This window comes from Cynocephalus volans, chromosome 1 (assembly GCF_027409185.1).
Source record: "Cynocephalus volans isolate mCynVol1 chromosome 1, mCynVol1.pri, whole genome shotgun sequence".
NCBI lineage: Eukaryota > Metazoa > Chordata > Mammalia > Dermoptera > Cynocephalidae > Cynocephalus > Cynocephalus volans.
The window spans coordinates 289875571-289902316 of NC_084460.1; the positions used below are offsets into that span (position 1 = coordinate 289875571).

At 38.8% G+C, this 26746-nt stretch overlaps 1 protein-coding gene across 1 annotated transcript in view; it reads right to left on the minus strand.

Annotated features, from left to right (window-relative positions):
* COL4A4 (collagen type IV alpha 4 chain) overlaps positions 1-26746 on the minus strand; it is a 99062-nt gene that overhangs the window by 59184 nt on the left and 13132 nt on the right. The window contains exons 3-18 of the mRNA XM_063086665.1: positions 21581-21715; positions 20566-20610; positions 19745-19861; positions 16385-16453; positions 15327-15362; positions 13882-13944; positions 13521-13556; positions 13269-13310; positions 9615-9695; positions 8766-8819; positions 8431-8490; positions 7515-7559; positions 7148-7201; positions 5931-6000; positions 5292-5396; positions 570-734 (exon numbers count right to left, since the gene is read on the minus strand). Coding sequence (XP_062942735.1) covers positions 570-734; positions 5292-5396; positions 5931-6000; positions 7148-7201; positions 7515-7559; positions 8431-8490; positions 8766-8819; positions 9615-9695; positions 13269-13310; positions 13521-13556; positions 13882-13944; positions 15327-15362; positions 16385-16453; positions 19745-19861; positions 20566-20610; positions 21581-21715 — 1177 coding nt within the window. The remainder of the gene's footprint in view (positions 1-569; positions 735-5291; positions 5397-5930; positions 6001-7147; positions 7202-7514; positions 7560-8430; positions 8491-8765; positions 8820-9614; positions 9696-13268; positions 13311-13520; positions 13557-13881; positions 13945-15326; positions 15363-16384; positions 16454-19744; positions 19862-20565; positions 20611-21580; positions 21716-26746) is intronic.

The following is a 26746-nucleotide window of genomic DNA, read 5'->3' on the forward strand; positions in this document are numbered from 1 at the left end:
TCATGGGAGTGGAAAATGTGCACATGTGTGGTGTGGGGGTAGTAAAGAAATTAAATTCTTCTTCTGTAAGGGAAGTCAAAAAATACTGCTGAACTTGAAAAATTAAGAAATAGCAGTACAAGTCTATTGAATGTCAATATAGAGGCAAATAACCCAATGTCCAGATACACGTGTGGAAATAATTGCCTCTGGGGAGGAAGGAATAGGAGAAGAGGTCTCCTGTGATTGTGATTCTTTATAACAGTCCTCATAGAACAGTTTGACTCTTAAAGCAGGTGCATATAAAACTCTGATAAAAATAAAAGCTACATTTTAAAATAAAAATTGTATTACTTTACAAAATTTTATCATTCACACTTAAAACTCCCAACCAAATAATTGCACATACTTTAATTGATGTGATAGTCCACCCTCAGTTTACTTATTTGTAAAAGCGTTTCAATATTACTAAGTTGGCTCAAGAAATATACATAATTTTTTAAATACTTAGAAAGTTATACTTTCTGAATGACACTGCAAATGTCAAATGCAACATAAATGCTAACGAATGTGAATGAGGAGCACTTTACCATCTGATCCTGGGGGTCCCTGCAGCCCTGGTGCTCCAGGCAGGCCAGGTGGCCCTGGCTTTCCTGGTTTTCCTGGAGCAGAATCAGGTCTTCCAGGAATCCCAGCTGCCCCTGGAAGCCCTGGATGACCAGGAAGCCCTTGTGGCCCACGGGGTCCTATCATGCCTGCAAGAGAAATCAAGAATGAAAACCATATATGCTTTCAGAATAAGCATTTCTGTAGAAGAAATCAAAATCATTCTTCCTTAGGGCGAGGATTTTTTTGAAGGAAAATGGATGGATCTGGAGGACATTCTGCTAAGTGAAATAAGCCAGACACAGAAAGAGAAATACAGCATGATCTCACGTATGTGCAGAATCTAAAAAAGTCAAACTTAAATATTACATGATCTCACTTACAAGTGGAGTCTAAAAAAAGTTGAACTCATAGAAGCAAAGGGTGGAATGGTGGTTGTTAAGGGCTGGGGGTGAGGGGAATGGGAAGATGTTGGTCAAAGGGTACAAAGCCTCAGTTATGCAAAATGAATACGTTCTGGAGATGTAACGTACAGAGTGGTGACTCCAGTTAACAATACTGTATTGTGTACTCGAAATTTGCTAAGAGGATAAATCTTAAGTCTTCTCACCATACACACACACACACACACACACACACACACACACACACACACACACACAACTATGTAGAGGTGACAGGTATGTTAATTAGCTGGATGTGGTGATCTTTTCACAATGCATATATATATATATACACACATCAGAACATCAAGTTGTACACCTTAAATATACACAATTTTTATATGTCAATGACATCTCCATAGAACTGTTTAAATAAAACTTCTCTAGATGACAGTGGTCAGAAAAAGTAGAAGAAAAATAAGATTCCTCTAAAAAGTAATCTGCTTTTTCACAAAGCAGATTACTAGGTATAAAGAAGTAGTCATATCACAGTAATCTGAATAAACTACATTAAATTTAAAAAAGGAAAAAGATGTAGCTCAAAAATAACTGAAGAGCCCAGTCATCAGAATGCCTCACCTCCTTTCAAACCAGCACACAGGTGGAAACAAACAGATTTGGGGAATCAGATATTCATACATTTTCTCCCATTCTTTATGGTTACTGGGAAAGAAATATATTTTACTTAATTAAAATTATTTTTTTTTCAATCTTTCCATCATGAGAACTTGATAATAATAATCTGAATAAACATATTAGCACGTTTAGTGGATAAAAATAGAGACTCACATAATCATCTATGGGGCATAAAATACCTCTCCTTTCTTAACAGCCCGGGTTGGTGGGGAAGCAGAGAGGTGCCAGATTGGAGCCTGGCCTCACCTCTCTAGCCATGAGAGCTTAAGTAGCCTATTTAACTCATTGGATCCTCTGGATCTACCTCATAGGCTTGTTACGAGGATTAAATAAAGTAATCTACATAAGCAGCTCAGTGTAATATCTAGCAATAGCACGTGTACAATGAATGTTCACATGTTCAGTGTATTCTGATGAGTTCAAAACAAGTAACACAACAGCAGATACATCCTGCTTTCCCTGACATCCCACTCCCCTTGCCAGTGTCTTTGGCTTAGAGACAGCTGGAAGCCTTTGTGTGGGAGTGAGCATGTCTGGTTCCAGAGTCTCTCTGTGGAAGATTGCAGTTTTTAGAGAAGGCCACCACAGGAGCACTTGTCCCTAATGCTCTTGTAGAATGTTGGCATCTCCCTATCAAGAGGTGCAACATTTCCTCCCCTTGAATGTGGCCATTAGAAAAGGTGATGCATTTTCTGCCTCGTGAACTGCAACAATTGGGACTGGAGTCCTGAGCTACCATATAAGTAATCTCACAGCTCTGCGGCCACCATGCTGGAAGGAAGCCCAAAGGCAGTACAGAGACCATAAAGAGAGACTCTGAGACTACATGAGAGACACAGGAGAGAGCTTCCTGACCAAGCCTCATCTTCCAGTTCCAGTTCCTATGTGACTGCAGCAGTGTGAAAATCCCTGAGCCAGAATCACTCAGCTTAGACCTTCCTGAACTCTTGAACCTAAGGAGAGTGAGGGGTGGCATACTGACTGTTGTTGTTCCAAACCTCTAGGTTTTGGGTAATTTATTCAGCAACAGACAACTGAAACCCTGTCGGAAATCGGCAATGTAGCATGCTAGTTAAATTAACAGCTATCATTATTATGTGCATATGTTCTGGGACTTCACATATGTTTATGAACACAATCTTTACTCCTCAAACAACCCTGCAAAGTTATGCCTTACAGATAAGGCACAGAAAGTTTAGGCCAAATATCAGTAATGATAATAATAGCTAACATATTGGGTCTTTACTATATGCCAGGATGCTAAGGACTGTATACATATTACTTCTTTCAACTCTAACAAGATCCCATTTCACAGATGAAAAAACTAAGGACAAAGAGGTTTAATATATGCCCATGATCACACAGCTTGTAAGTAGTAGAAACTGAAATGTTTCTAGTTCATAGTTGCTGTGGGTTGAACCTGTCCCCCAAAGGTTCAAGTGTTGGAGATTTGATCTTCATTGTAACAGTGATAAGAGGGTGGGAAATCCTATTACGGTAATTGAAAGTTAGGACCTTCTCAGAGGTGATTAGACTGTGAGGACTGTACCCATGTAAATGGATTAATCCATTGATAGTTTAATGGGTAGTCATGGGTGTGGTTCTGACAGCTTTGTAAGGAGGGCAAGTGAGCAGGTGAGCGCTCTCCTGCCCAGCCATTTGCCATGTGATACCTGGCTTTACTGTGGACAGTCACCACCCAGAATAAGGCTCTCACAAGCTGTGTTTCCTGAACTTTGACCTTCCCAGTCTCCAGAGCTGTACGAAATAAATTTTGTTTCTTTATAAATTACCCACTTTCAGGTATTCTGTTATAAGCAACAAAAATGAACTAACAGAATAGTGTAAACTTGAGTATATTTCATTACAAGTACTACGTGGCCTCCATACATGGCAAGGCTGGGATTCAACTACGAGTGTCTGACTCCAAAACCCTGTTTATCCCATAGCAAATACTATAGATAATTACCAAATAAAATATGTATAATAAGGACTATATACACTGGTGTACTCAGAACAGAATAAAAATGTGCCCCTGTGGATTTGGCTGCCACCTTATCTTCATGCCATTCCTAAGACTGGACTTGGATTCTACAGTCATAGGATGGACCTGGATGCTGCCTGAAGTCTTGTGCTCATGCCAGGGAGATGCTTAACCATCTCCCACAGGGAGTATGGGTTACAATATATGGCATATTACAGCCTTGACCACTCAATAGCACAGCATAAAATCAATGGAGTTGTGGCCAGAATTTTTTTTTTTTTTTCAAAAGACAAGAATGAAATTTTAAAAATAGAGGGCATCATATACCAGAAAGGTATTATTTTGTGAAATTTGAGTTTCAGTCATCTGTATATGTGGGTACAAATACATGTCTGTGTAATATAATATAAATGTGACGCAAAATAAAATGCATTTCTTACTATGGGTCATAGTCAAGATTTGAAATTCACTAGGTTAATTCATCTTTAAAAAGCATGTGGAATTAAGGAGCTTCCTGCATATCTGGCTTTGAATCTGCTGGACACACTTGTTTCTTACTCCTGTTAGGATCTGATTTCAATCTGCTAGAGGCACTATTTTATTGTAAACAAGCCCAAAAGGAGAAATCTAAGACCAGAGACTAGTGCTTTCTGAAGACAAAATACTCTATATGACTTTTATAATCCTGGGCCAATTAAACCAAGGCTACACTACCTAAAAATTACATGAACTAGACAAAGTTTTACTACCTTTGTGGTTGCAAGAGCCCACAAAGTGGAAGCTAGATTCGTGGGAGATTAAATAAGAATTCTGTAGTTAGCAGCAGAATATCTCAGGAAACTTCTTAATCCTTCTTGGTAAATATAACAAGAAACGCAGACCAGAAAAAATTACACTTATTCAAGACTTTTCTTCTCACAGATTTAATCAGTTCTCCTGGGTTCACGGAATGCAAATATCCTCTAAACTTCCATTACTAATCTTACCAGGAATATTCCCCAGCACAGCATCTGAAGGAGTTCAAAGTCCTTACGTCAACAGGACTCCTTTCCAGGCTTTTTATCAAATGTCACTGTGACCTGTAGTTTTCCTGTTTTTGTTTTTGATTTTTTGGAGGAGAGGAGCCTTTTCTGTCAAAGCTGAATCATAATTTTTATTTCCACATTTCATGTGGGAGATTTAAGTTGGGGCCTAGATTTATGAACTAAATTTTACAAGCAGATGTCAGCAGGGAGAGCCTTCTGGGAGGGTGGAAAACATGAGAGAACCCTCAACCCTAGCAGCGGTTTCCAAATCTTATCTGCATGTGATCATCTTGGGGGAGGCCGGTTATACATACATATTCCTCACAATATCTCTGCGATATTAACTGAATACTTCTGAGGTGCAGCTGATGAACCGTTATTGATTTGAGTTCAGTGGTTCTTAGCCCAGGCTGTGCATTAGAAATACAGGGATGCTTTTACAATAGCAGATGCCTGGGCCCATCCCCTAGAGAGTCTAACATTCTTGGCCTGGGATGAGCACATGCATCGGTATCTTTTAAACACTCTTAATGTGATTTCAAATCACCTAGAGCTGAGAGCTGCTGGCGTGGATGATGGTGCAGGAAATCTGGCATGTAAAAGCCAGCGGATTCATACCTGCACACGCCTCTCCTGGCCTGCCCGAGGGACCAGGGGGACCAGGTGGTCCAACAGCCCCCGTTTCTCCATAGAGGCCAGGGGACCCTGGGTCCCCTGGAGGACCTGCCAAAAACAGACACATGTGAATAAACAAATGTATACATACATTTAAAAATACAGACACAATTACTTTTGGGGAGGCTCAATAAAGTATGATTAGGAGATTCTTTTGCAGTTTCTTGCCACATTTCAAATGGAATATCTTAGATGTGAACCCCTTTGCCTGATCTGAGAGTGCAGAGCTCTTTGTCATTGATTTAGGCTGTTCTTTTCTTGGCAGTAGCATCTTGGTAGGTGTTAGTCAAATGGTTTCACAGATTTTTTAGCGATAAACAAAAACTACTTTCTGAAAGGGGACATCATAAAAATCCCAGCGTACAGTTTAAGGACTGAAATACAATTTGTTGTCTTATGCTGATAGAGATGAACCAAGACCACATCTCACCTGCACATGTATAATTAAATACACGTGCTGAAGTTCGTGTACTCAGCCTCCCTAGTGTGCAAGCTATGAAAATACCGGGCCAGGCTCTTCTGTCTGGGCCACTCAAATCCCATTTCTGCACAATTTATGGAGGAGCTGAATGAAACACAAACCTTTGATCGGAAGAGACGGAGTTACCAAAACACCTGGTGGTCCTGGGTGCCCACGGTCTCCAGGATCCCCCTGAAATCATTCATTTATTCACTTCTCTTAGAAATATTAATATTTTACTCATGTTTCCTCACATTAAACAAATAGAAGGACCATATGTGCATTCATATAAGAGGTAAAGATTATAGGCTGACGAGAGAAATGAATGATTTGTGGAGTTCTAAGAAGCATAAAGACATACCCAATCTCTTACCTACAAGTAGAAATAAATGGCCAATTGATAAAACTCTCACAAGAGAAAAATAATAATTGAACCTCAACAAAATTATTCCATTCCTGTAAATTAGTTATCTCTAAAGTCATTATGTTTCTTAGATAGACTATGTTTCTTAGATACTATGAGGGTCTAACTTGACTCCCTAGGACATAGTTTGTTGATCCAGCAAAATCTGAATCTACATTTTATTTTAGCAGCAAATATTGCACCCCAGCATGGCTTGTCCTGAGCAAGTGCTGAATGTGAGATCACAAATGTTACAAAGAGAAGAAAAAATTTAGTGGTGGTGAAGCAGACAGCTCTCCAATACCCCCACCCCCCACCTGTCCTGTTTTTAATCTCAACACGATGTGATCCCATGGAATTTTTAAAGCTTTCATTATTATTCACCTTCAAAAGGATTGTTTCTCTGGATATAAAAACCACAGCTAGATAGGAAAAATAAGTCCTAGTGGTCTACAGTAGTGGTAGCATGTATAACATTAAATTATTATAGATTATAACTAAAAATAATTTATTATATGTTCTCAATTGACTAGAAGAGTTCAAATGCTCTCATCAGAGAAATGATAAATTTTTGCAATGATAAATATGCTAATTACCCTAATATGGTCATCACACAGTGTATACATGTATTTATAACTCTGTACCCCATAAATATGTACCATCAATACGTGTCAATCAAAAAATAACTAAATGATTTTTTCTCAAATGTAAAATATAATCATGTTTAATCTGATGATATGATAATCATACATAATAATGCAAAGCATTTATTAAAATAATATATACAAAATTTAATCAAAAAAATAAATAATTAATTCTGTCTCTTTCAATAGTTACATTTTTGAATGATTCTTTGAAATACTCTTTAAAATAAATTAGATAACAGAAGAGATATAAAATTTTATAAGGAATACTCAACTGGCTCATTTTGTTTACCTTTGGGCCACGAAATCCAGTCATCCCAGGATTTCCCACCATTCCTGGTTCTCCCTACAAACAAGCACAAACATGCCCTTTTTAAAAAAATGTGATTGGGTAACAATGATTTCATTATCATTCAATCTGAACAACACATGCCACGATCACTGAGATTCTGTGTGAAGTCTTAACCTGCTCTTGGATTGCATTGAGCAGTTTTATGCTTCTGTTTTTGCACCCACAGCTAAATCCGCATTCTATGAAATGCATGTGTCTGCCTTTCCAATTACTGTATGTGCATACAATGGTACAAATTCAGCAATGATGCTGAATTGCATTTACTAATATAAATGTATTTATCATTTCTATAATAGTGTACATTTACCTTTAATCCTGGAAAACCTGGAGATCCATAAGAACCAGGGTCACCCTAATAAATTCACAAAAATCAACACAAGCAGAATTAAATCAAACTGCATTAACCAGCTCGATGCATTATTTTTCACCTTATCAGATCGTTCCATGGATATGAGTATTTAGTCTTGTTTGCAAAGGTAGCTGCATAAAAGGAAATAAATATAAAATATATTTCATTTTTTAATAACATTTGCTACTTTAAAAGATCCTTAGTCTTATTTTAAAAATTCATGTCATTACCAGTGTTTTAAGAATGTATTTTTGTTGCTGTGCTTCCAATTTTAATTTATTTAACTTAGTGCTTGCCCTGGGCCTAATGTCTTTGAAATCACTTCAATATAATTTATCTGGAAATTAATAGTTGCTCTGTGCATCACCAGCAATAAAAATGACCATGGAAGCCAGTATCGCTCCACTCAATACCTACCCTAGAGCCAAGTAAACTTAACACCTGTGCCAGCTGGCCTCCATAGTGACTCTAGAAATGGGAATCCCATTAGTGACATGTGTGGTGATGTCTGGGGCCTGACATTGTGTTTTTTTTCCCGGCTACCACCCCTAAATCAGCACCTTGTTTTATCAAACAGGCTTAAATTAACCATTCTAAGCCACTATCACACGGACAGTGAGCCAGACAAGGGATGTCATAATCCTGTTACTTCCCCCAATTCTTCTGCCTTCTGCTTGCCTGTTTTATCTAAAAGATGTCACTGGAAGGGATTCTCTGGGATATTTAGCTATGACACAATTCTTGTTGTCCCAAATATATTTTTCTTATGTGAGATATTCTCTTTCGAGCTCACGGGAGTACTGATCTAGTCTTATAAAAGTATGAAAAAGAAATGCCTCCAAATTCACTGAAGTTAACGACCAATGATCTTTACCTGAGCACCTGGGAATCCGGGAATACCTTTCTCTCCTTTTGCCCCAATCCCAGGTTCTCCCTTAAAGAGATGACAGCATTTAGAGGGGTTCAAGTGACAACATTTCAGCAATATGGAAAGCAAAAACAAAATGAGGAACAAAAATTATTGTTGGCAGCTAAAAGAAAACAACTACTCTAGAATATAAGCCCTGTAGGATTCTGATAAAATAGTGAGAAATTCTAGTAATACATATTAACATTTAAAGCAGTGATAAAGGCCATGCAAAATAAATTTTTAAATTAAGAGAGCACATCACACAAATGAAGAAAAAAAAAGGTACTTAAATAAACTACCTTGGGCCCGGGCAGTCCTGGAGGTCCAATCACTCCAGGAATTCCTTTGATACCCTAAAAATCACAATGAATATAATCTGGCTTATTTTTATCATTTAACATACTGAATTCTATCTCTTTCAGATGTCACCTCTTTTGACAACCTGTTTTGCTAGTTTTTTTAAATAAGGAATTACTCTTCACCTGTCACTAATTAGCAACTAAGATCTAAGAACACTCATAAAGCTGACACTATTCAGGCCAGTTCTCTGTGAAAGGCGCAGCAGGGCACAGGGGTGGGCCACCTTGGAACCAGGGCAGCAACGCATTTGGTAACGTAGCCACTGAGAGAAGTGGCACATTTTGAGCAAGGTAGAGAAATTCAGCCTAGTAATTGAAAAGCAACAACAGAACCTGAACATGGCACAGTAATATATCAGTGCTGGAGGCTGACAGAGGAACTCATATTTGCCAGTAATCTATTACATGCCCACCTCTATGCATTTGTTACATTTTCAGTGATCAAAACATCAAACCCATCTGTAACATCTAAAGCACAACTGGGCTTCCAGTAGTCTTTTCAGTCCATGTATCAAAACATTAATGAGGCACTGTATTATGAAGGACATGTCATAATATAGCAGCTCGAGCTAGGTCTGCCACTCAGCAACTGGGTAACCTTGAGAACACTGGTAACCCTCTAAGCCTTGGTTTTCAACTCTGTACAATGGGGCTAATCATAGTGCCAACCTGTTGAGATTCACATGGTGATGCATGTACTGTGCTCAGCACTTGGCTGCCACAGACACGTGTTCAGAAAATGTTTTCTGTTACCACTCTACCAAGGTGACATATGGATTAGGGAATTACCTTTTCTCCTTTATAGAAATGAACATCAGGTGGCTCTACCAAGAGGATGGGTCCAGGAGGACCCTGCTGGCCAACCTCGCCCTTTAAAAAAAAATCAAAACAATAGGAATTTCATATTAATTGATGTTTTGAAGACTTTCACTTATGTATTGTGGTATAATCCTTATGATACCGTGTGTGTGCCAGTAAATTTAAAATATAAATTATAGCAAATACATCATGTATTTTTAAATGACATTTATTGTTTTCTTATTAAAATGTAATACATATTTATCAATAAAAATAAATTTTAAAAGCAAAAAAAAAAAATGATCTATAATCGTACCATCCAGAGCTGACCTCTATTAAAACTTTGGTAAAGTTCTTTGTGTGGGGTGTGTGTGTGTGTGTGTGTGTGTACATGCATGTACATATGTGTATGTATGTACATATATACCCACTGTAGTGGATTGAATTATGGTCCCCCAAAACTCATTGAAGCTTGAATTGTGTCCCCCAAGTTTGGTGTGTTAGAAACTTCGTCCCCACTGCGACTGTTACAACGGTGGGAAATCCTATTGTGGTAACTGAAAGGTAGGTGGGGCCTTGAAGAGGTGATTGGATTGTAGGAAGATGCTGTAGTTAATGGATTAAAAATGGTGGACAGGAGTGTGGTTCTGAGGGCTTTAAAAGAAGAGGAGAATCTGGTTTTTTTGCTTTCTAGGCTTCCACCATCTTGCAATGTGAAACCCCTGGGTCACTGTCACCAGCACCAAATGGACTTTGGACTTCCCAGCCTCAGAAACTATAAGCGATAAATTTCATTTTCTTTATAAATCACCTAATTCCATGTACTTTGTTACAAGCAACAAAAACGAACTAATACACCCATGTATGTGCACACATATATGTGAATAAATGATTGGTTAAACATAATTGAAAATATATATAATCAGAATAATACCGCATTTAAAATAATTTATATTTCATTAAAATTTTAAACAATTTCATATTTTTCTTTTATAGCAATATTGTGTGAGCATTTTCCTGTTATACTAACCATTCTTCCAAAATCCTGATTTCTAATGCCTATACAGTGATCTATTATGAGGATGTACTGTGATTTATCAAGCCATTTCACTCTGGTTAGATTCTGGGTATCTGTAATTTATTAAGATTTAGGTTGTTTCTAATGGATTTTCAATATATTTTTAAACTCTCTGTATAAAGTAATTAGCCAAAAGTTTTTATTTATGTCATTATACATGTTCTCCTGGAGAAAAAAATTCCTTGAATTGATTTTGCCACAATACAAACACAAATTCTTAGCCTTAATTAGAAGGTAATGATTTTGTACTTTTTCCGAATATTACTATTATGGTATTGAATATTAATGCATTATTGAATTATCTTTCCTTTTTTTCATAGTTAAAAGCAGGCTGCAGAGAGGATCACCTGTTTGCAAACCAGGCTCTTACTGGCTGTATCCCTTTGGGCAAGTTCTTTAAAATCTCTCTAGTTTCCTTAACTCTGCTAAACCTCACTTTTCTTCTCTGCAAAATGGAGGTTATAATACTGCCTACCTCAAAGCATTATTCTATTGGATAGATAATACACATAAAATGCTTCCTACATTGAGTGGAACAAAGCAAATTCTCAAGTATACAATTATTTAAAACATTAATGTTTTTGATAGGTGAGATTTGGGGAAGAAGACTACTCTTTCAAGTTTAAATGAAAAAATAAAACCAATAATCCCATCTTTACTGAAACTTGGGAAACTTCAGAAGAGCCAGGAGGTTAGGACCATTGTCATTTTTTGTTTTTTTCCCTAGTTGTAATCCAGTGCCCGACACAGTGCAGGGGTCATAGCTGCACTAAAGTTATCTGTTGCTTGAATCAATGATGGAACAAGGCATAGACAACACATGAGCAAGCGTGTAACATGGATTGGTAGCAATAGGCACGCTTGTTCTTGTAGCTGGGACGAGCCCATACGGAACCCAGAAAGGCTGACAAACAGGGAGTTTCGTCAGAATATCGGTCATTTCACTATTTTTGTACGTGGTAAAAGTACCATATATTCAGTGTAGTCAAAATTACAAAGAAGGAAACCTATGACGAATAAAAATTAAGAGGTCCATAATCAGATCATCTAGGAATAATTAGTAATAACTGTTCAGGGCAGTGTTCCTTAAAATGAGGTAGGCAAACATGTTCCTGAACATCTGAGAGTTCTGCATCAAAATTTTAAAATTATGTTTTAATTCACCTGACAATCTAAAAGAATTAATATAACACATTTTGGATCTTTTGAATGGCCGGCCGTGTCATAGCCAAATACTTCCACGTTATTCCACGGCCTGAATTTGCAAATATGTCTGATTGCCTTGGCATTGAAGGTCGCTGAGCTCAATACTTGTGGGACTCTGCAACGTTCCTCAAACGGGGGTGTGTGGACTTCTGGAGCTTTGGCAAACCTATTCTCAGGGGTCTGTGACTCCCCAAGCTTGGAAAACATTGTTTCAGTGTATTTTCATTCAGTCATTTCTGTAAGTCGGTGATTCTCAAGGTGGGGAGGGGAGATTGAACAACTCTTCCTCCCAGGGACGTTTGGCCATGACTTGACACATTTTTGACAGTCACAACTTGGGGGGAAGGGTTGCTACTGAAATCTAGCAGGTAGACACCCAGAACGCTGCTAAACGGCCTGTAATGCGCAGGACAGCCCTTCACAACAATGAAATATCAGAAATGTTGAGACTGAGAAATTCCTCTAAGTGTATTTTTGAACATCTTTTTGTTGTTGTTGCTTTTGCAAAGTTGAGTTTATACTTTTGAAACTGGTAGTTTCTGCTCAACGTTGTATCATAGGCATTTCTCCATCTCGTGTTTTCTTCATATATATTTTTGCCTATCGTGTTGTGTTGACTGTACCATAACCTACCCCATCATGCTGGAGCTACATAAGAGCAGGGATCGGGCCTGCCTTGCTAAATCCCCATCCCCAGTGTCAGTCCTAACCTGGCACAGAGTAGATGCTCACTATCTATTTGCCAAGGGTTGCTGAAAGAGCCTCACCTACTATAGGACATTCAGATTGTTTCCAGGTTAGCTGCCATCTTAAATCACTTTCTAAATCTTATCTTTACTACGTTTCATGCCTCAGCAGAAAGGACTGTAGGTATGTGGAGGCGGGGAAGGGCAGTGAAGAGGGATGTTGGGGGAGGGGAGGGGCACTGAGGCATGAAAGATTGCATGTTGCTAAATACTTTGGGTCCCAGCTGCTTACATGTTCATTTGTATTTCTATTCATATTTATGTGTGGAGTTTTGAATTCCAATGAAATTTGTGAAATTAAGCCAAACAAATCAGTAATTCAACAAAATTGTTACTCTAGATAAAATATGTTATCAAACATGTTCAATCTCTTTTTGCTATGTGACATGTGTTGCATAAATTAACTACGAATTTCATATGAAATTTTGTCAAAACTGTTATTTTATAGTCAAGGGTCATGGTGCCACAATAATTCAGCAAAGAAAAGTTCTCAGCCATGAAATTGGGCAGTGACTAGCTAATGAACACCAGTTAACAAAATAATCAGCACAGCCTCCAGCACTGGGCAGCACACACATTTTAACATCTGCTCCTTTGTGCAAAAGGGATTCTTACCGGGTCTCCCATCTGCCCCTTTACTCCCACGCCAGGTTTACCCTGGAAAAGAAAGGAAGTAAATCTAATTGCTTTTGAATTTTAAGAAAGAGATGAAAAGCAATGAAGACTTCTGGTTACACGATTCATTGAAGTTTATTTAACATTTTGGTAAGTCTGATAAGAGGGAAGACACAATTCTGACAAATATCAGTGGTCAGTTAACTCACTGTGCATGGGTTCTATTTATGTGTCTTACTCATGGCTGCCTACCTTTAAACCTGGACTCCCAGGATGGCCCGGAGGTCCCTAAATCAATGGCAAGAAAAAGCACACACACAATCAATTATCAGTCATAGAAATCTGAACGTGTCTTCATTGGTTGCTTCAAGCTCCTACTTAGGAAACGTGCATGATGGGCTTTCCATCATGGATGAACTGTTATGACATGTGAACACAATGCCAGTGGCTTACCCCAAGGTGGATTCCCACTGATAATGGTGGGTTTTCACTGATTCTTCGATCTCTCAAAAACCCCACCTGTGCCCGACCCAAGGTGGCAACTTTGCTTTTTTACTTTATTTTGACATTGACTCTGGGTACTTGGGATCAGCACCAGCAGTGCTGTACTTACCCCTAACCCTGGCTCCCCGGGATATCCCATGGGGCCCGCTGGTCCTCTTGCACCCCAAGGACCCTAAACATGAGAAAAATCAGTGCACTCGTTACCCAAAATCATAATCATCTTTCACAGCAAGAGCTGCATTGTAATCTTAGGTAGATAAAAATAGCTGCATTGTAATCTTAGGTAGATAAAAACCTCCAAAGAAATCACAGCCCCAACACCTGTGCCAGTTGGAGCACCCTCAACAGTACCCTCTTCCCAAAGCTAGAGGGCAGCAGTGCTCCGGTAGGTGTGACCAATTCCTACCTTAAGGATCACAGTAGGACCCAGACACCCATCTGCCTATTTACAAATAAATTGCACACTAGCAGAAGTAGAGAATAAATAAGACTCATTACTAGCTGCTCCTAAATTCCAAATATGTTACAAACTTGATATACATCAGGATGCTTTAGAAATATTAATATGAATTAACACTAACTAATATTTAAAAATTAATGTATTTGTACTTTTAGTATATATTTAAAACATGCCCTACAAAATCAATGTGAATAGAGATGTCCCCAATTCAGGATGGAGACAATTCAGCCATAAACAATTTTCTGCAACATGTAAGTCAGGGCATAACTACACAAAAACCAGCAGGGAAAGGCTACAGCCAGGCAACCCTGGGAGTGTGGACAGAGGCCCTCTGTGCTCCCACTGACTCTGCCCATGTCAAATGATTTGCGGGTATGTCATGAACTGCTCTCTTTAGGAGGATGAACTGGTATTTAACAGTAATATCAAGGTAACACATTTATTTATATGTAGAACTGAGCTTCAGTAGTGGTAAGGAAACCAACCTGGGAAAGGAATGCTGTCAATAGCTGGAAGTCACCATGTAAAATTATAGGTTAAGCACTGGAAGGCAAAATTGCTTTCAATTTTAATCTTGTAAACACTGAGACACTGGAAAGACTAACATAATAATTGAATTACAAATTTCAGGGAGGTAAAAATGGGACAAAATATGAACTGTAATACACAATGACTGATTTGGCAGGCAACATGCTAAAGAGAGACAGTGTGAAATGATTTCACTTGACATGTCACGTATGTAGTTGCTAGGTAGATTTACCTTCCTAAACATTAAATGTCTGCCTATACCCCAGCAATGCTAAAAGATCATTAAAAGATGGAAGAGGAAGACAGGAGGAAGTGACCAGAGATGCAAGGATGGCTTCATGGGCATGTGACCTTTACATCCACACAGAGCCCCATGTTCAAGTTAATGTTCTGCTGTTGCCTTCTTGAAATTCTTAGTAATTTTGAACATGAGTCCAACGTTTTCATTTTGCACTGGGTGGGCTCCTCAAATTATATAGCTGGCCCTGCTGGGATTAAAATCTAGTGTGGTTTGTGGGCTTTTTGAGGAGAAAAATAGAAGGACGTGGCCTGCTCAGAAGACTTACTGGTAAGCCGGGTGGTCCTGGGTCCCCTCTGTCTCCCTGCAATAATAATGATATATAGCTTTATAAGGGCAATACAATTTTCCGAAAATACAATTTATATAAAAATAGAAATAGACACAGACATTATTTGGACTGGTCTAACAGTGCAGTTTGTTCCATTTTTCAGTGCTGTGATGACAACGGAGGAAGGGCTCTATGGGGTGATTTTCTTTCTCCATTCTTAGGCCCTTCTACTCAGCCAAGACCAGACAAGGATTGCTGGAGTCACAACGACATGGAATCAAGATAAGACTTTATCTTTCAGTTTAAAGGTTCTAAATTCTCCATCCAATGGCCCCACTTCTTCACAGTTACTGTCTCTGGTCTAATTGTCACACCTGCCTTGCTTTATAAACACCTGGCTCCTTTGAGCACTCCAGAGTGTATGCAAAGGGAATTCATGTGGAAATTCTAGGACACCTGCTTCTGTCCACATCTACTGCCTTGTGACTCTGTGTTGACTCAACCTTCTTGAAAGGATCAAAGGATGTATATTCTCTTGGATATTGGCCCGTTTTTTAAATGTAAAATATATATGATAACATTTTAACCATTTTTAGGTGTACAAGTAGTCTGTGGCATTCAGTACTTTCACATTGTTACTCAACCATGATCACTATCCACTTCCAGAACTTCTTCATTCTCTACCCCAAAACCCCTGTACACACGAAACACTAACCCCATTTCCACTTCCCTCCAGTCCCTGGCAAAGACCATCCTACTTTCTGTCCCTAGGCGTGGAATCATACAATGTCTATCCTTTTGTGACTGGCTTATTTCACTTATTTCACAGCATAATGTTTTCAAGTTTAATCCATGTTGTTGCATGTGTCAGAATTTTCTTCTTTTTTAAAGCTGAGTAATATTCCATCATATGGATATACCACATTTTGTTTATCCATTCATCTGTCAATAAGTACTTAGGTTGCTTCCACCTTTTGGCTATTGTGAATAACGCTGCTATGAACATGGATGTATGAATATCTGTTCAACTCTTTGCTAATAATACAAGTACTTACCGGAATGCCTTTAAAGGTACCTAAAATGAACACTGAATTTCCTTTTTCTCCATTTTCTCCAGGAAGGCCCTAAAAATAAAATACTCGTTTAAGAGGAAAAACGTACATTACTATTTCAGTATTTTCTTTTCTATATGAAATATTACTGACCCACAAATTACCATTATGGTCATGTTTCACTAGCAGATTTCTTTATTATTATTATCATTATTATTCTCTTCATCATTATCATCATCCTAAGGTTCTCATGTATATTTACTCAATATTCAGTTACAATCTGTTAAGGAATCTACTAAAATATAGTTATGTGTTAATTATTCAGCAGGAAAATTGCATTTTTCCTCACAATATAATGTATGTGAATTATTCTTAAAAATAATCAATTTTGCAATTGTTAGTTAATTTATGCCCTATAAATAGTAAACAAAAATATTAATTTTATTCATTTCAGTACTTGTATTCAAAATAGAACCTATATATCATTTGTAAGATTAACTTTTAAAAACATAGCATGTTATTTTTGGAAGGTTTTTGTATGTTGCTGCTAGTTTGCTTAGGGTATTTTTAAAAAGTGAATGAAATACTCAATGTATTCTCCCCACCCCAAGGTTTTCCTACTTAATATCTTAATAGCCTACTTAATATCTCAATATATCTTAATCTGGTTACCACACAAAAATTCTGCCATCTTTATGTATCAAGCTCCTACAAAGGACATACAAATTCCAAGGTTAATTTCTCTTAGAGGAGTACAGGACTTTGCTTCCAACAAGAGATAGTTAGTGATTCTATGTTAAATTACAGCAACACTTTACTTGAGAAATTGGACTTGCCTATACAGGCAGTCCTGGCTTTGCAGTTTCAATATGCATAAATTTCAGTTCCATAATTAAGTTAAATAATGCCAGTCCTCCAACAACTTGGTTCAAATTTCAGTTATCATTGTATATTAACTGAACGATTGAATAAAGGACAAACTTCACTGCTAGCTCCTCAGTTCATAAATCACTTCACAAATAACATGTGAATCATGATCACTGTCTGATCACATCACTTTTATCAAACTCTTCCTGTGATTGGTCACTGCACATCTCACACTCACACACACACACACACACACACACACACATACACACACAGCAAAGTGTGTAGTTGTGTTGCCTCATCAAGTCCCAGCGATAAATGCAAATGACATTTTACAAAAATGAATAATGGAAAGAGGGAACATCGTGGCCAAAAAAGGTGAAAGTGAAGCAAAGAAATAAAAAAAATTATAATGTTGGAAATGAACTTCAAATACAACATAAAAGGTGTTTTAGAAGCAACCGCTGACCACGGAACGTTGACACTGCAGTCATTCGAGATCTCTGTGTACGCAGCCAGAGGAACTCAGTGAAGATGAATTTATCAACATAAAACAAGAAAGAGGCTGTGACAAAAAGGATGAAGATGTCCTGGAGGAAATGACACAGGCAAAAACCTTCACATTAAAGGAACTCTTGGAGATATTTCACAACACCGAAAGTGATCCAAACTTAGAAAGGAGTGTGACACTTTATCAAGGCATAGAAAATATGCTCATTTACTATCATAAGTTATATCACAAGAAGGCAAGCACTGTTGAAACTACTCTTGATAAGTTTTACAAAGAAATAAAACACTTTGATTCTCAGTATTTCAAATTACAGTGTACTAAATAAATTCTGTTTTGTTTTTTCATTTCCCTATACACAAGGGTACTTCAAAAAGTTCCTGGAAAAATAGATTTAAAAGATTTCTATTATCTTTCCATGAACTTTTTGAAGACCCCTCTAATTTGTAACTGACAGTAAAGAGTTTTTCATGTTTTAACAAGACATTTTAAAGGTCACAGAGCAGTAGTACTTTTTCTCATTGGTTGATGGGGTTGCTTTGCATGCGTTGGGCTTGCGTGGTCATTCTCACTTTCTCACATTACTGCAAATGGGTCCAGGGAAAGAAAGGTGCTTTGCAAAGAGACCAGTATAAAAACTTTAGTATTGTGGTCAGTACTACATGCTCTGCGAAAGCTAAAATCGAGAACCCCTGCTCTCAAATGTTCGTGGATCAGTAGAATGAGATTTGGCCTAATGGATCAGTAGAATGAGATTTGGCCTAATTTAAAGAGCTTAAGTCATGTGCATTCACCAGACTGCACTTCCGTCTTCAAATGGCTGAGTTTGAGGGCAAAGCCTGGTTGAGAAGCTTAACAATTAAAGACGGTATTGTTCTTCCTTGGTTCAAGAAAGATGTGAGTAGGAAAATTCTTTTTGAGTTCTGTGTTCAGATCAGTTCCTCTAGGTTCTGAAGCAAAAGGAACACTTATGAGCAAAAAGCAGGATGACTACAGGGATGAGAAAAACTTTTAGAAAGAAATGGTAGGAAATAAAATTGAATTGAGGAAGGGAAAGGGCTGAAAAACAGACATAGAAAATCAATTTTGAAAGGCCAAATTATCTCCAATCTTTATTTAAGTGAGAGAAAGGAAGAGAGAAAGGGAATATGAGGGGTAAAGAGAAAGGGAACATGAGGGGGTAGCTCTCGCTGAAGTTAGGTTTGAATTAAAGTCCAAAGATCTGAAGAAAAAAAAGAAGCCAAGAGTAGTGAAGTTTTCAAGGCTAGATATTGTCAACTGTTTCTAGACATCCATTCCAAACCCTTTCTAACTTATCTTCTTGCATCACAGGGACCAGAAAGAGAAAAACTACATTTCCCAGAATGCTGTGCAGCTGGGTGTGAATTAGGTTTCACTCAGAAGATGTGGAAGGATGTGAGAAAGAGATCCTCTTTCTGGTCTGTTGTTGCTGCCGAGCAGGAAAGTGAAAACTTGAGTGTTTGCTAAGTGTGAGCGTTCTGGCTGGATCTCAGCTAAGTGTGAGCCCTTGAAATCAGTAGTCCCATAGCAGCCCCTGAGTTCTACTTCTCCAACCATTACAATAAGTGCCAAGCTCCCTGTATTAAATTCCTTTCTGTTTGAAATACCTACCGGGGCTTAACAACATAAGTTTTGCTAACTGTCCTCTCTGCTGCCTTCTCCCTACGATCCATTCTCTGTACAGCAGCCAGAGACACCTTAATGAAACATCAATCAGATCATGTTGCTTCCTTCCTTAAACCATCCAGTGCCTTTGCATAGAATGGAAAAGGAAATCTAGTCTCCTTCCGTAGTCGGCAAGGCCCCACATGCTGCCCCCATCTCTGTCCTCATCCTCCAGTCACCCCATTTGTTCACCATGCTCCAGAAACACTTGTATTAACTCTTTCTTGCACACACCAAGCCTGTTCCCACCATATGAACTTTTCTCTTAAAATCCCTATTAGGACCAGCTATGGGTGTCTCACAGGGAGGCCTCCTGGGCCAGGGACGCCTCTTTCTCCTGGAAACCCTGGATCACCTCTTGAACCATTGTAGCCATCCATGCCAGATCTGCCTCTGGATCCGGGAGGCCCTGGGTGCCCCTATAGAAAGCAAAATTATAAGTGAAGGATTTTTGCAAGAATGCCATAACACAAGGGTCATGCAATACAGACACCCAAATTATGGCAATTACACTCACATATTTATTTGTTTAATTTTGTAAAACTTCCTTCTCCACCAGAAGTGCAATGTAGCATGGTAAAAATAAAAATAAGCTTTCAAACTATATCCAAATTTCAATTAACTTTGTTTGAAGTATTCTGAGAAATTTGGAAGGAAACCTTTGAAATTCACAGAAAGAATCAAAGAATTATAAAAATCCCCCAAACATCTCTTCCTTCTTCCATTTTACTTTCATATTAGAAATTAGAGTCTTAAGCCCACTTCCAGAGTTAGAACTCACCAGCAAATAAAAACTTTTATTATGAGTATACATGTATTTCCAGAACATTGTACTTGACATGATGAATATATCTAGCTCATATTTCGTAATTTTTTTCTCTAACCTGTTTGAAAACCTTGCTCTTCAAGTAAGCTGTTTTCATTTTAGAGTTATCATACAAAATTGAAAAACAAGCACCCTTCCTTGCATTAAGATGAAAAAACTTTGAAAAGTTTCCATTATATATATGTATATGTGTGTGTGTATATGTGTGTGTGTGTGTGTATAAACACGTGGTTTTAAGGATTTTGATGAGTGCTTCTCCCTTCTTTAGAAGAGTGAAAAAAATTAAGGAATACTTACAGGTATGCCATCCAAACCTGGAAATCCAGGAACACCAGTTGGACCCTAAAATCCCAGAAAATAAAACAAATACATAAAAATTACTAACTAATTAGGCTAGCCAGTTAGCTCAGTTGGTTAGAGCACAGCCTAATAACACCAGGGCCAAGGGTCTGGATCCCTGTATTGGCCAGCTGCCAAAATATATATATATATAGATAGATAGATAGATAGATAGATAGATAGATAGATAGATAGATAGATAGATAGATAGATAGATGATAGATAGAAAACTAAGTTATTAGATTAACAAGTTGATTTAATTGAAAACATAATTAATGACATATTTAAAAATACTTAGTAGTCACTGTTACCTATTTTTAGATTGATGAGTTTAAATGCCAACATTTAAGAATCAACCTTTTGTACTTTTTTTTGTACTTAGGAAGGCAACTTGGCAGTACCAATTAAATAAAATATTCAACACGTTGTGAGCCAGAAATTCAACTTCTCACAATCTATCCTATAGTAACAAACTCTTAAAGGTGAACAAAAGCAATTTACAGGATAATTTTTGCATACCAGAAACACCCAAAGTTGGGGTAGAATCTCAAATCCTCATCAACAGGAAATAAACTATTGTTTTATCCATATTACAGCTTCTTATGCAATATTTTTAAAGGGATAAGCTCGATCTACATAAACAAATATGAAATGACCTCTAATACATACTGTTGAGTGAAAAAAAGAAAGGCTCAGCATGATACATGTAATATAATGTTATTTAGATTTTTTAAAAGTCACAAAACAGTGTGACTTCTCCATGTGTACACACATGTACTTAAGTGCATAGAAAAGGTCTAGAAGGTCATGCTCCTCTGGAAAGGGGCTAGGAACGAGGACTAATTATTGAAGTGGAGTTTAGACTTAATTTATCATAAGGTACGAGTATGTACGACTTGTGAATATCTAAAAAAACAGCATAGCAGTGCTGGTGAATGGTTAATATGAATCTTTCACTTAAGAAGCAGCTCACCTTATCTCCTTTGTCCCCTGCTGCTCCAGGAGGGCCACTGTCACCTTTCATTCCTTTCTCTCCTGGAATCCCAATGGATCCTGGGGGTCCCAGGGGCCCAATTGGACCTTGTGGCCCTGGTGGTCCTGGTTGGCCCTGAGAAGGAAGATTACATAACAGGAGAATGGGTCGATTCTTAAACAGTGCCTTCTAACAAAAATATATAATCACTTGGGCCTACAGAAAACTAGATTTGAGAAAAAATCTAATAATAGATACACAAATGATGGATTTAACACAAAAATAAAAAAACAGAAGCATTGCATTTTTTAATCTGAATTTAAGCTATATGATGAATTGAATTACTTCGTGTGCACATGTGTGTGTGTTTGTATGTATGTGTGTGTGTTTGTATATATGTGTGTAGCATATGTGTGTATGTACATGGAAACACATATAAACTAATTATAGGTATTTTACTCTTACCATTCTGTCAATGGCATTTATAAATCTTGAGCTGTTTAGTTAAGCAAGGAACTGTAAAAATCAGAATCTTACTACCATTATTTTCGTAACCACAAGTTAAGAGTGTAGGGGAAAAACTGCCAGATCTTGTATTTACTTCAAATAGCTAATCATTAGTCTGCTCTTGTAGGAGAAAACATTTCTTTTTTAGCTGCTTTTACCTAATTTCTTAGTCATAATTAGTCATAATAATGTCACATTATTTTTGTGCAATCCAAATGTCCATAAATGAGAAGGTCATTTCTTGCTTTAGGTGAAGAAGCTTCACGAGCTCAGTTCTCCTCTGAACCCAAAGTGTATCCAAACCGTTGACCTTGGTGTTCTAACACCACGTTCTAACCAACCGAGCTAATGGGCCAGCTCCTGAAAGCGGGACATTTTTGGCACAAAGATGAGGAACTCTCTGCTCCCCTTTCTGCCTGTTCTCTGTTTCATCTGGACAGACCGACCTGCTGAAATGACGCTCAGCCTGTTACAAGCAGCTGCCAACCTTCCAGCTCGTTCCACTCTGGAGCAAGGAAGTTTGGGGTCTGAGGAGCACTCTGCCCCGGCCCCCCGTGACATTGCTGTCTTCTCTGTGCCGGGCTCCTTGTCTCTCTCCACAGTCCCTATGCACGGGATTCCCTCCAGGACTGTAATTTTAAATAGATGGATTCTAACGCCCCATGTGTAGGTCTCAGCTCAGAGTTCTCTAACTTGCTGCTGCTTCCTCAACATCTCCTTGGATTCAGTGGTACCTCCAGCTTAAAAGAAAGAAAGGAAGAAAAAGAACAGAAGGAAGGAAGGAAGGAGAGAGAGAATCTAAAATGAAGTCTTGATTCCCCCCCAAATCTGGCCCTCCACCTGCCTTCCCCACCTACCCAGTTAATCGAGCTGGAATCCTGGAAGTCATCCTTGATATTCTTTCCATCAGACCTAAATGTAATCCACGATCAACTCTTGCTGATTCTACTTCCGGAACAGATCTGAGGCCCTTCTCCCGTCTCCATATCACTCCCCTGGTGCAAGCCAGCCTCAGCGGGAAGATCGCTTCCCAACGCTCTTGCGCTTCCTCTTACCCTGCTTGGAGCCTCTCTGCACAGAACAGCCAGAGCGACATCAACACAGCAATCAGACCATGGCACAGCCTTGCCTTTGAAACCTTTCTGTGTCTTCCTACTACCCTTAAAGTGCACGCCCCCGTCTGCCAGGCCCCACAGGTCCCCTCGTGTCCACATGCTATGCCCACTCCCCACATCCCCACTTTCCAGCACTCGCGGTCTCTTTCTCAGGGCCCTGGCACAGGCTTTCCTTCAGGGCTGCTCTTCCCCTCAATCTTCCCAGGACATGGATCTCAGCTCAGGTGCCACCTCCTCAGAGGCCTTCCTTGACCCTGCATGGAGTAGGCCCTCCAGTCCACCCCACACCCATAGTCTCAATCATGTCACCCTGTCCGTTTCCTTCCTAGCATCCTAGCATTTCATAGCTTCAAATTATGCATTTGCTCATTAGCTTGTTGTTTGCCTCTCCAAGTAGATAAAAGCACTATGAGGGCAGGGATGTTTGCTCTACAGTCGATTCTATCAACCACCATCATCTTTGGGAAAGATGGCTGGCAGTGACAGTGTCCTCAGGCTTGGGGTCCAAGCCCGACCACCCACGCACCTTGGACGCTCTCTACCCGGACCCTGTAGGGTTAGGAAAGTGATTCTTGAACTTTGAAAAAAGCAATTCTATTGAATATAATCCTCATGATTTATACACATTTATATATGTATACCATTTAAACATACTTTTTACAAAATAACTAATGTACGGGAACAATGAGACTATTTGAATGAACTCAAAAATCTAGAATCTAGGTGGTTAAATGACACTTCTAGCCCCCAGGTTCAATCTGTGTCTATAATATGAAGTATATAGAGAATATCTTTGATTCATATGGGGTCTTTTTTTAGTAAGTTGCTTTGCGGTTTTAGGGTAACATCCTTACATTAGATAAAGAGAAGCTTTACAACTAGAAATTGTTAAAGAGACTTTTACCAGCACGAGGTGATTTGGCTGCACAACACAACGCACTGTGGTCTCTACTGAGCGTGCTGGTGTCATCCAGTGCATGTCAGAGCACATGCTGTAAGTTTGAAAGCACTCTGGTATTCATTGAAAGCCAGGATGTTCATCTGCAAATTTTTGTGCTGCTTAAAATGTTTCCAAAGATTTAAGAGAAATTCTTTTTTATCCCCTTGCCTCACAAAACAACATGGATAACCTCATTCAATGAGCAAGCAAATCTTGATGGGCAGACAGGAAGGCTTGATGAATTTCAGAGATATCTGCCCACATCAGATTTCTTAAACCTCCAGGGCAATCACAGGGCTCTGGGCGGAGTCCTATCTACATAAAAATTCGACCTACCCAAAATCAGCCTGTCACTGCCATTCCAGCGACCCAATCTCATGCGATCCCACAAAGGAAACAACGCATTGGCAAGTAGGAGTGTTCTGCTAACCCGCCACCCTCCTGAAGCCAGGGCAAGGCCCATCAGTGTGAAGGCGAGAGTTCCTCATGTGGTCAACTGCACATTGGGTAGAGGGTCAGAGAGCACCCCAATGGGAAGAAATGGTTACCGAGCCCCATCTGGTCATGGTCCATCCTTGAGGTGCCACCTCGGTGTGGCTGGCCAAGGCCAGGCCCAGACACAAGGAGGGAGATGGGGTGGGGGCCCAGGGCAGGAGCCCCATAACAATAATGCAAGAATATTCACTACAGTGTTCTTTGTAATGGCAGGAAAAGCTGGAAATCCTATGCAAATCCGCCAGCCTGAGACTGAGTGGATGAACGATGGTAGCTCTGTGCAATGGAGCATCACGTGGCCTGAGTCTGGGTGCCCACACAGAACTGATAGGACAGGCAGTCAGTGCAGGTGGCTCATCTGTGAAGTGAAAGTACAGTAAGGAACAGAGGATGACACGGGAAGGAAAGTCACTGCCAGGGGCACCTGGAGCTGAAACTGAGGGAAACCCTGAGAGTCAGTGTAGAACACCCTCTCAGAGTTACACTGTCTGGGGTAAGGGGGCTGGTGATTTACCTCATTGGCTGAGGACCACTGGTGGTGGGCAGCATGTGCCTGCTGCCAAGTGGGCTTCAGAGGCTTTGAGAAAGGACCTCAGACAAAGAGATGCAGACACTGGCAGCTGAAGTCCCCCAGAGCATGAGAACTGAGGACAATGTGTAAGGCCCCAACACCATCTGCAAACAGTCACTGAAAAGAGCAAAGTAGACCTGTCTGGGCTGACTTAGAACATCCTCATGGTGCTCATGAGGAGGAAGCAGAGGGATCGAGTGCCCAGTGTCTGGCGTCAGTCCCCTGCTTTTAAAGACTAGGCTCACACTTACTAGCTATGTGACCTTGGGCATGTTTCTTAACCTCTCTGTTCCCTCTGTGTCTTTATCATCAACAGCTTAGAAAAGAATGGTGAGTATCAAAAGAATAATACATGTAAAGTTGTTTAGCATAATGCCTGGCATAACAAATGCTGACTATTGTTATTATATATTATTATTTTAAGTGGATAATTGTTAAATGAGAAAAACAAGACACAGAATAGTAGGTCATATGATCTTACCTGTAGAGAAACAAAAGAACAGACATTTTCTTTAAGTATATGTTTATGAATGAACATTTCTAGAAGGATATACAAGAAATGGCGTGTCTTGGGAGTGAAAATGCAAGGCAGAGCAACTTCACATCCTACTTTGGGCACATCTCATCAGCAGCAAATGTGACCTTTGTAATAAAGATTAATGACCATCTCTGTTTCACCATTAAGTCATTGACTCGACCAACATTACTGACAGCCTTTAACATCTCCCTGAATTTCACAGATCAAAACAGTACTTTATATGTATTTCAATTTTCTTCCTGCTTTTTCATCAAAAAGCTACTATTTATCGAGTATCCATAAAAAACCTGAAAGCTTAGAATTTTACGGGAAATGTAAATATGTAAATATGTGTTACAAAAAAGACAAGGATAAAATATAAAGTATAATTATACAAGCACAACCCATTTGAGAGCATCGTGAGGACATAGCAATTTACAACAGCTGTTGCATAACTTCTGAACCACAATCTAAAGTAAGAATAAATAATGACTTCAGATGACCTTTTTTAAACTCCATGTTAATTAATCTTACTTCTAAGTAAGATTAATTAACTTCTAAGTAAGATTAATTAACATAAGTTTAAAAGCACCTATTTTTTCCTAAATAAAAGGGTCAGGAAATAACTGCTTTTTCATTAAGTTGGGGAATTATCTTTTAGTCTTGCATGAAATTATTCATAAACTCCCCAAATTACCTTTTGTGAATGCGGTACTTTACAATAATGTATTATTTAGATACATAACAAAGCGCATGCTTGAATATAAAAGGGTAAGGAGAAAGAGACAGCCAATTAACTGGCTGTAAATCTCCTTAATGTGTCTTATTTTAGACCTGCAACACTGAACCCATTGAGCTAATGGAACTTTGCAGAGGAAAAAGGAGTGGAAATGTTTAACACGGTGGTAAGAATGTTAAAACTCCATTTAGTGTAGAAATGGGTCCTGATTTGAGAAAGTGCCATATAAAATATTTTCAAAAATGAAGAGAAAAATAAGGAATGGTGATTTGCATTATTGAA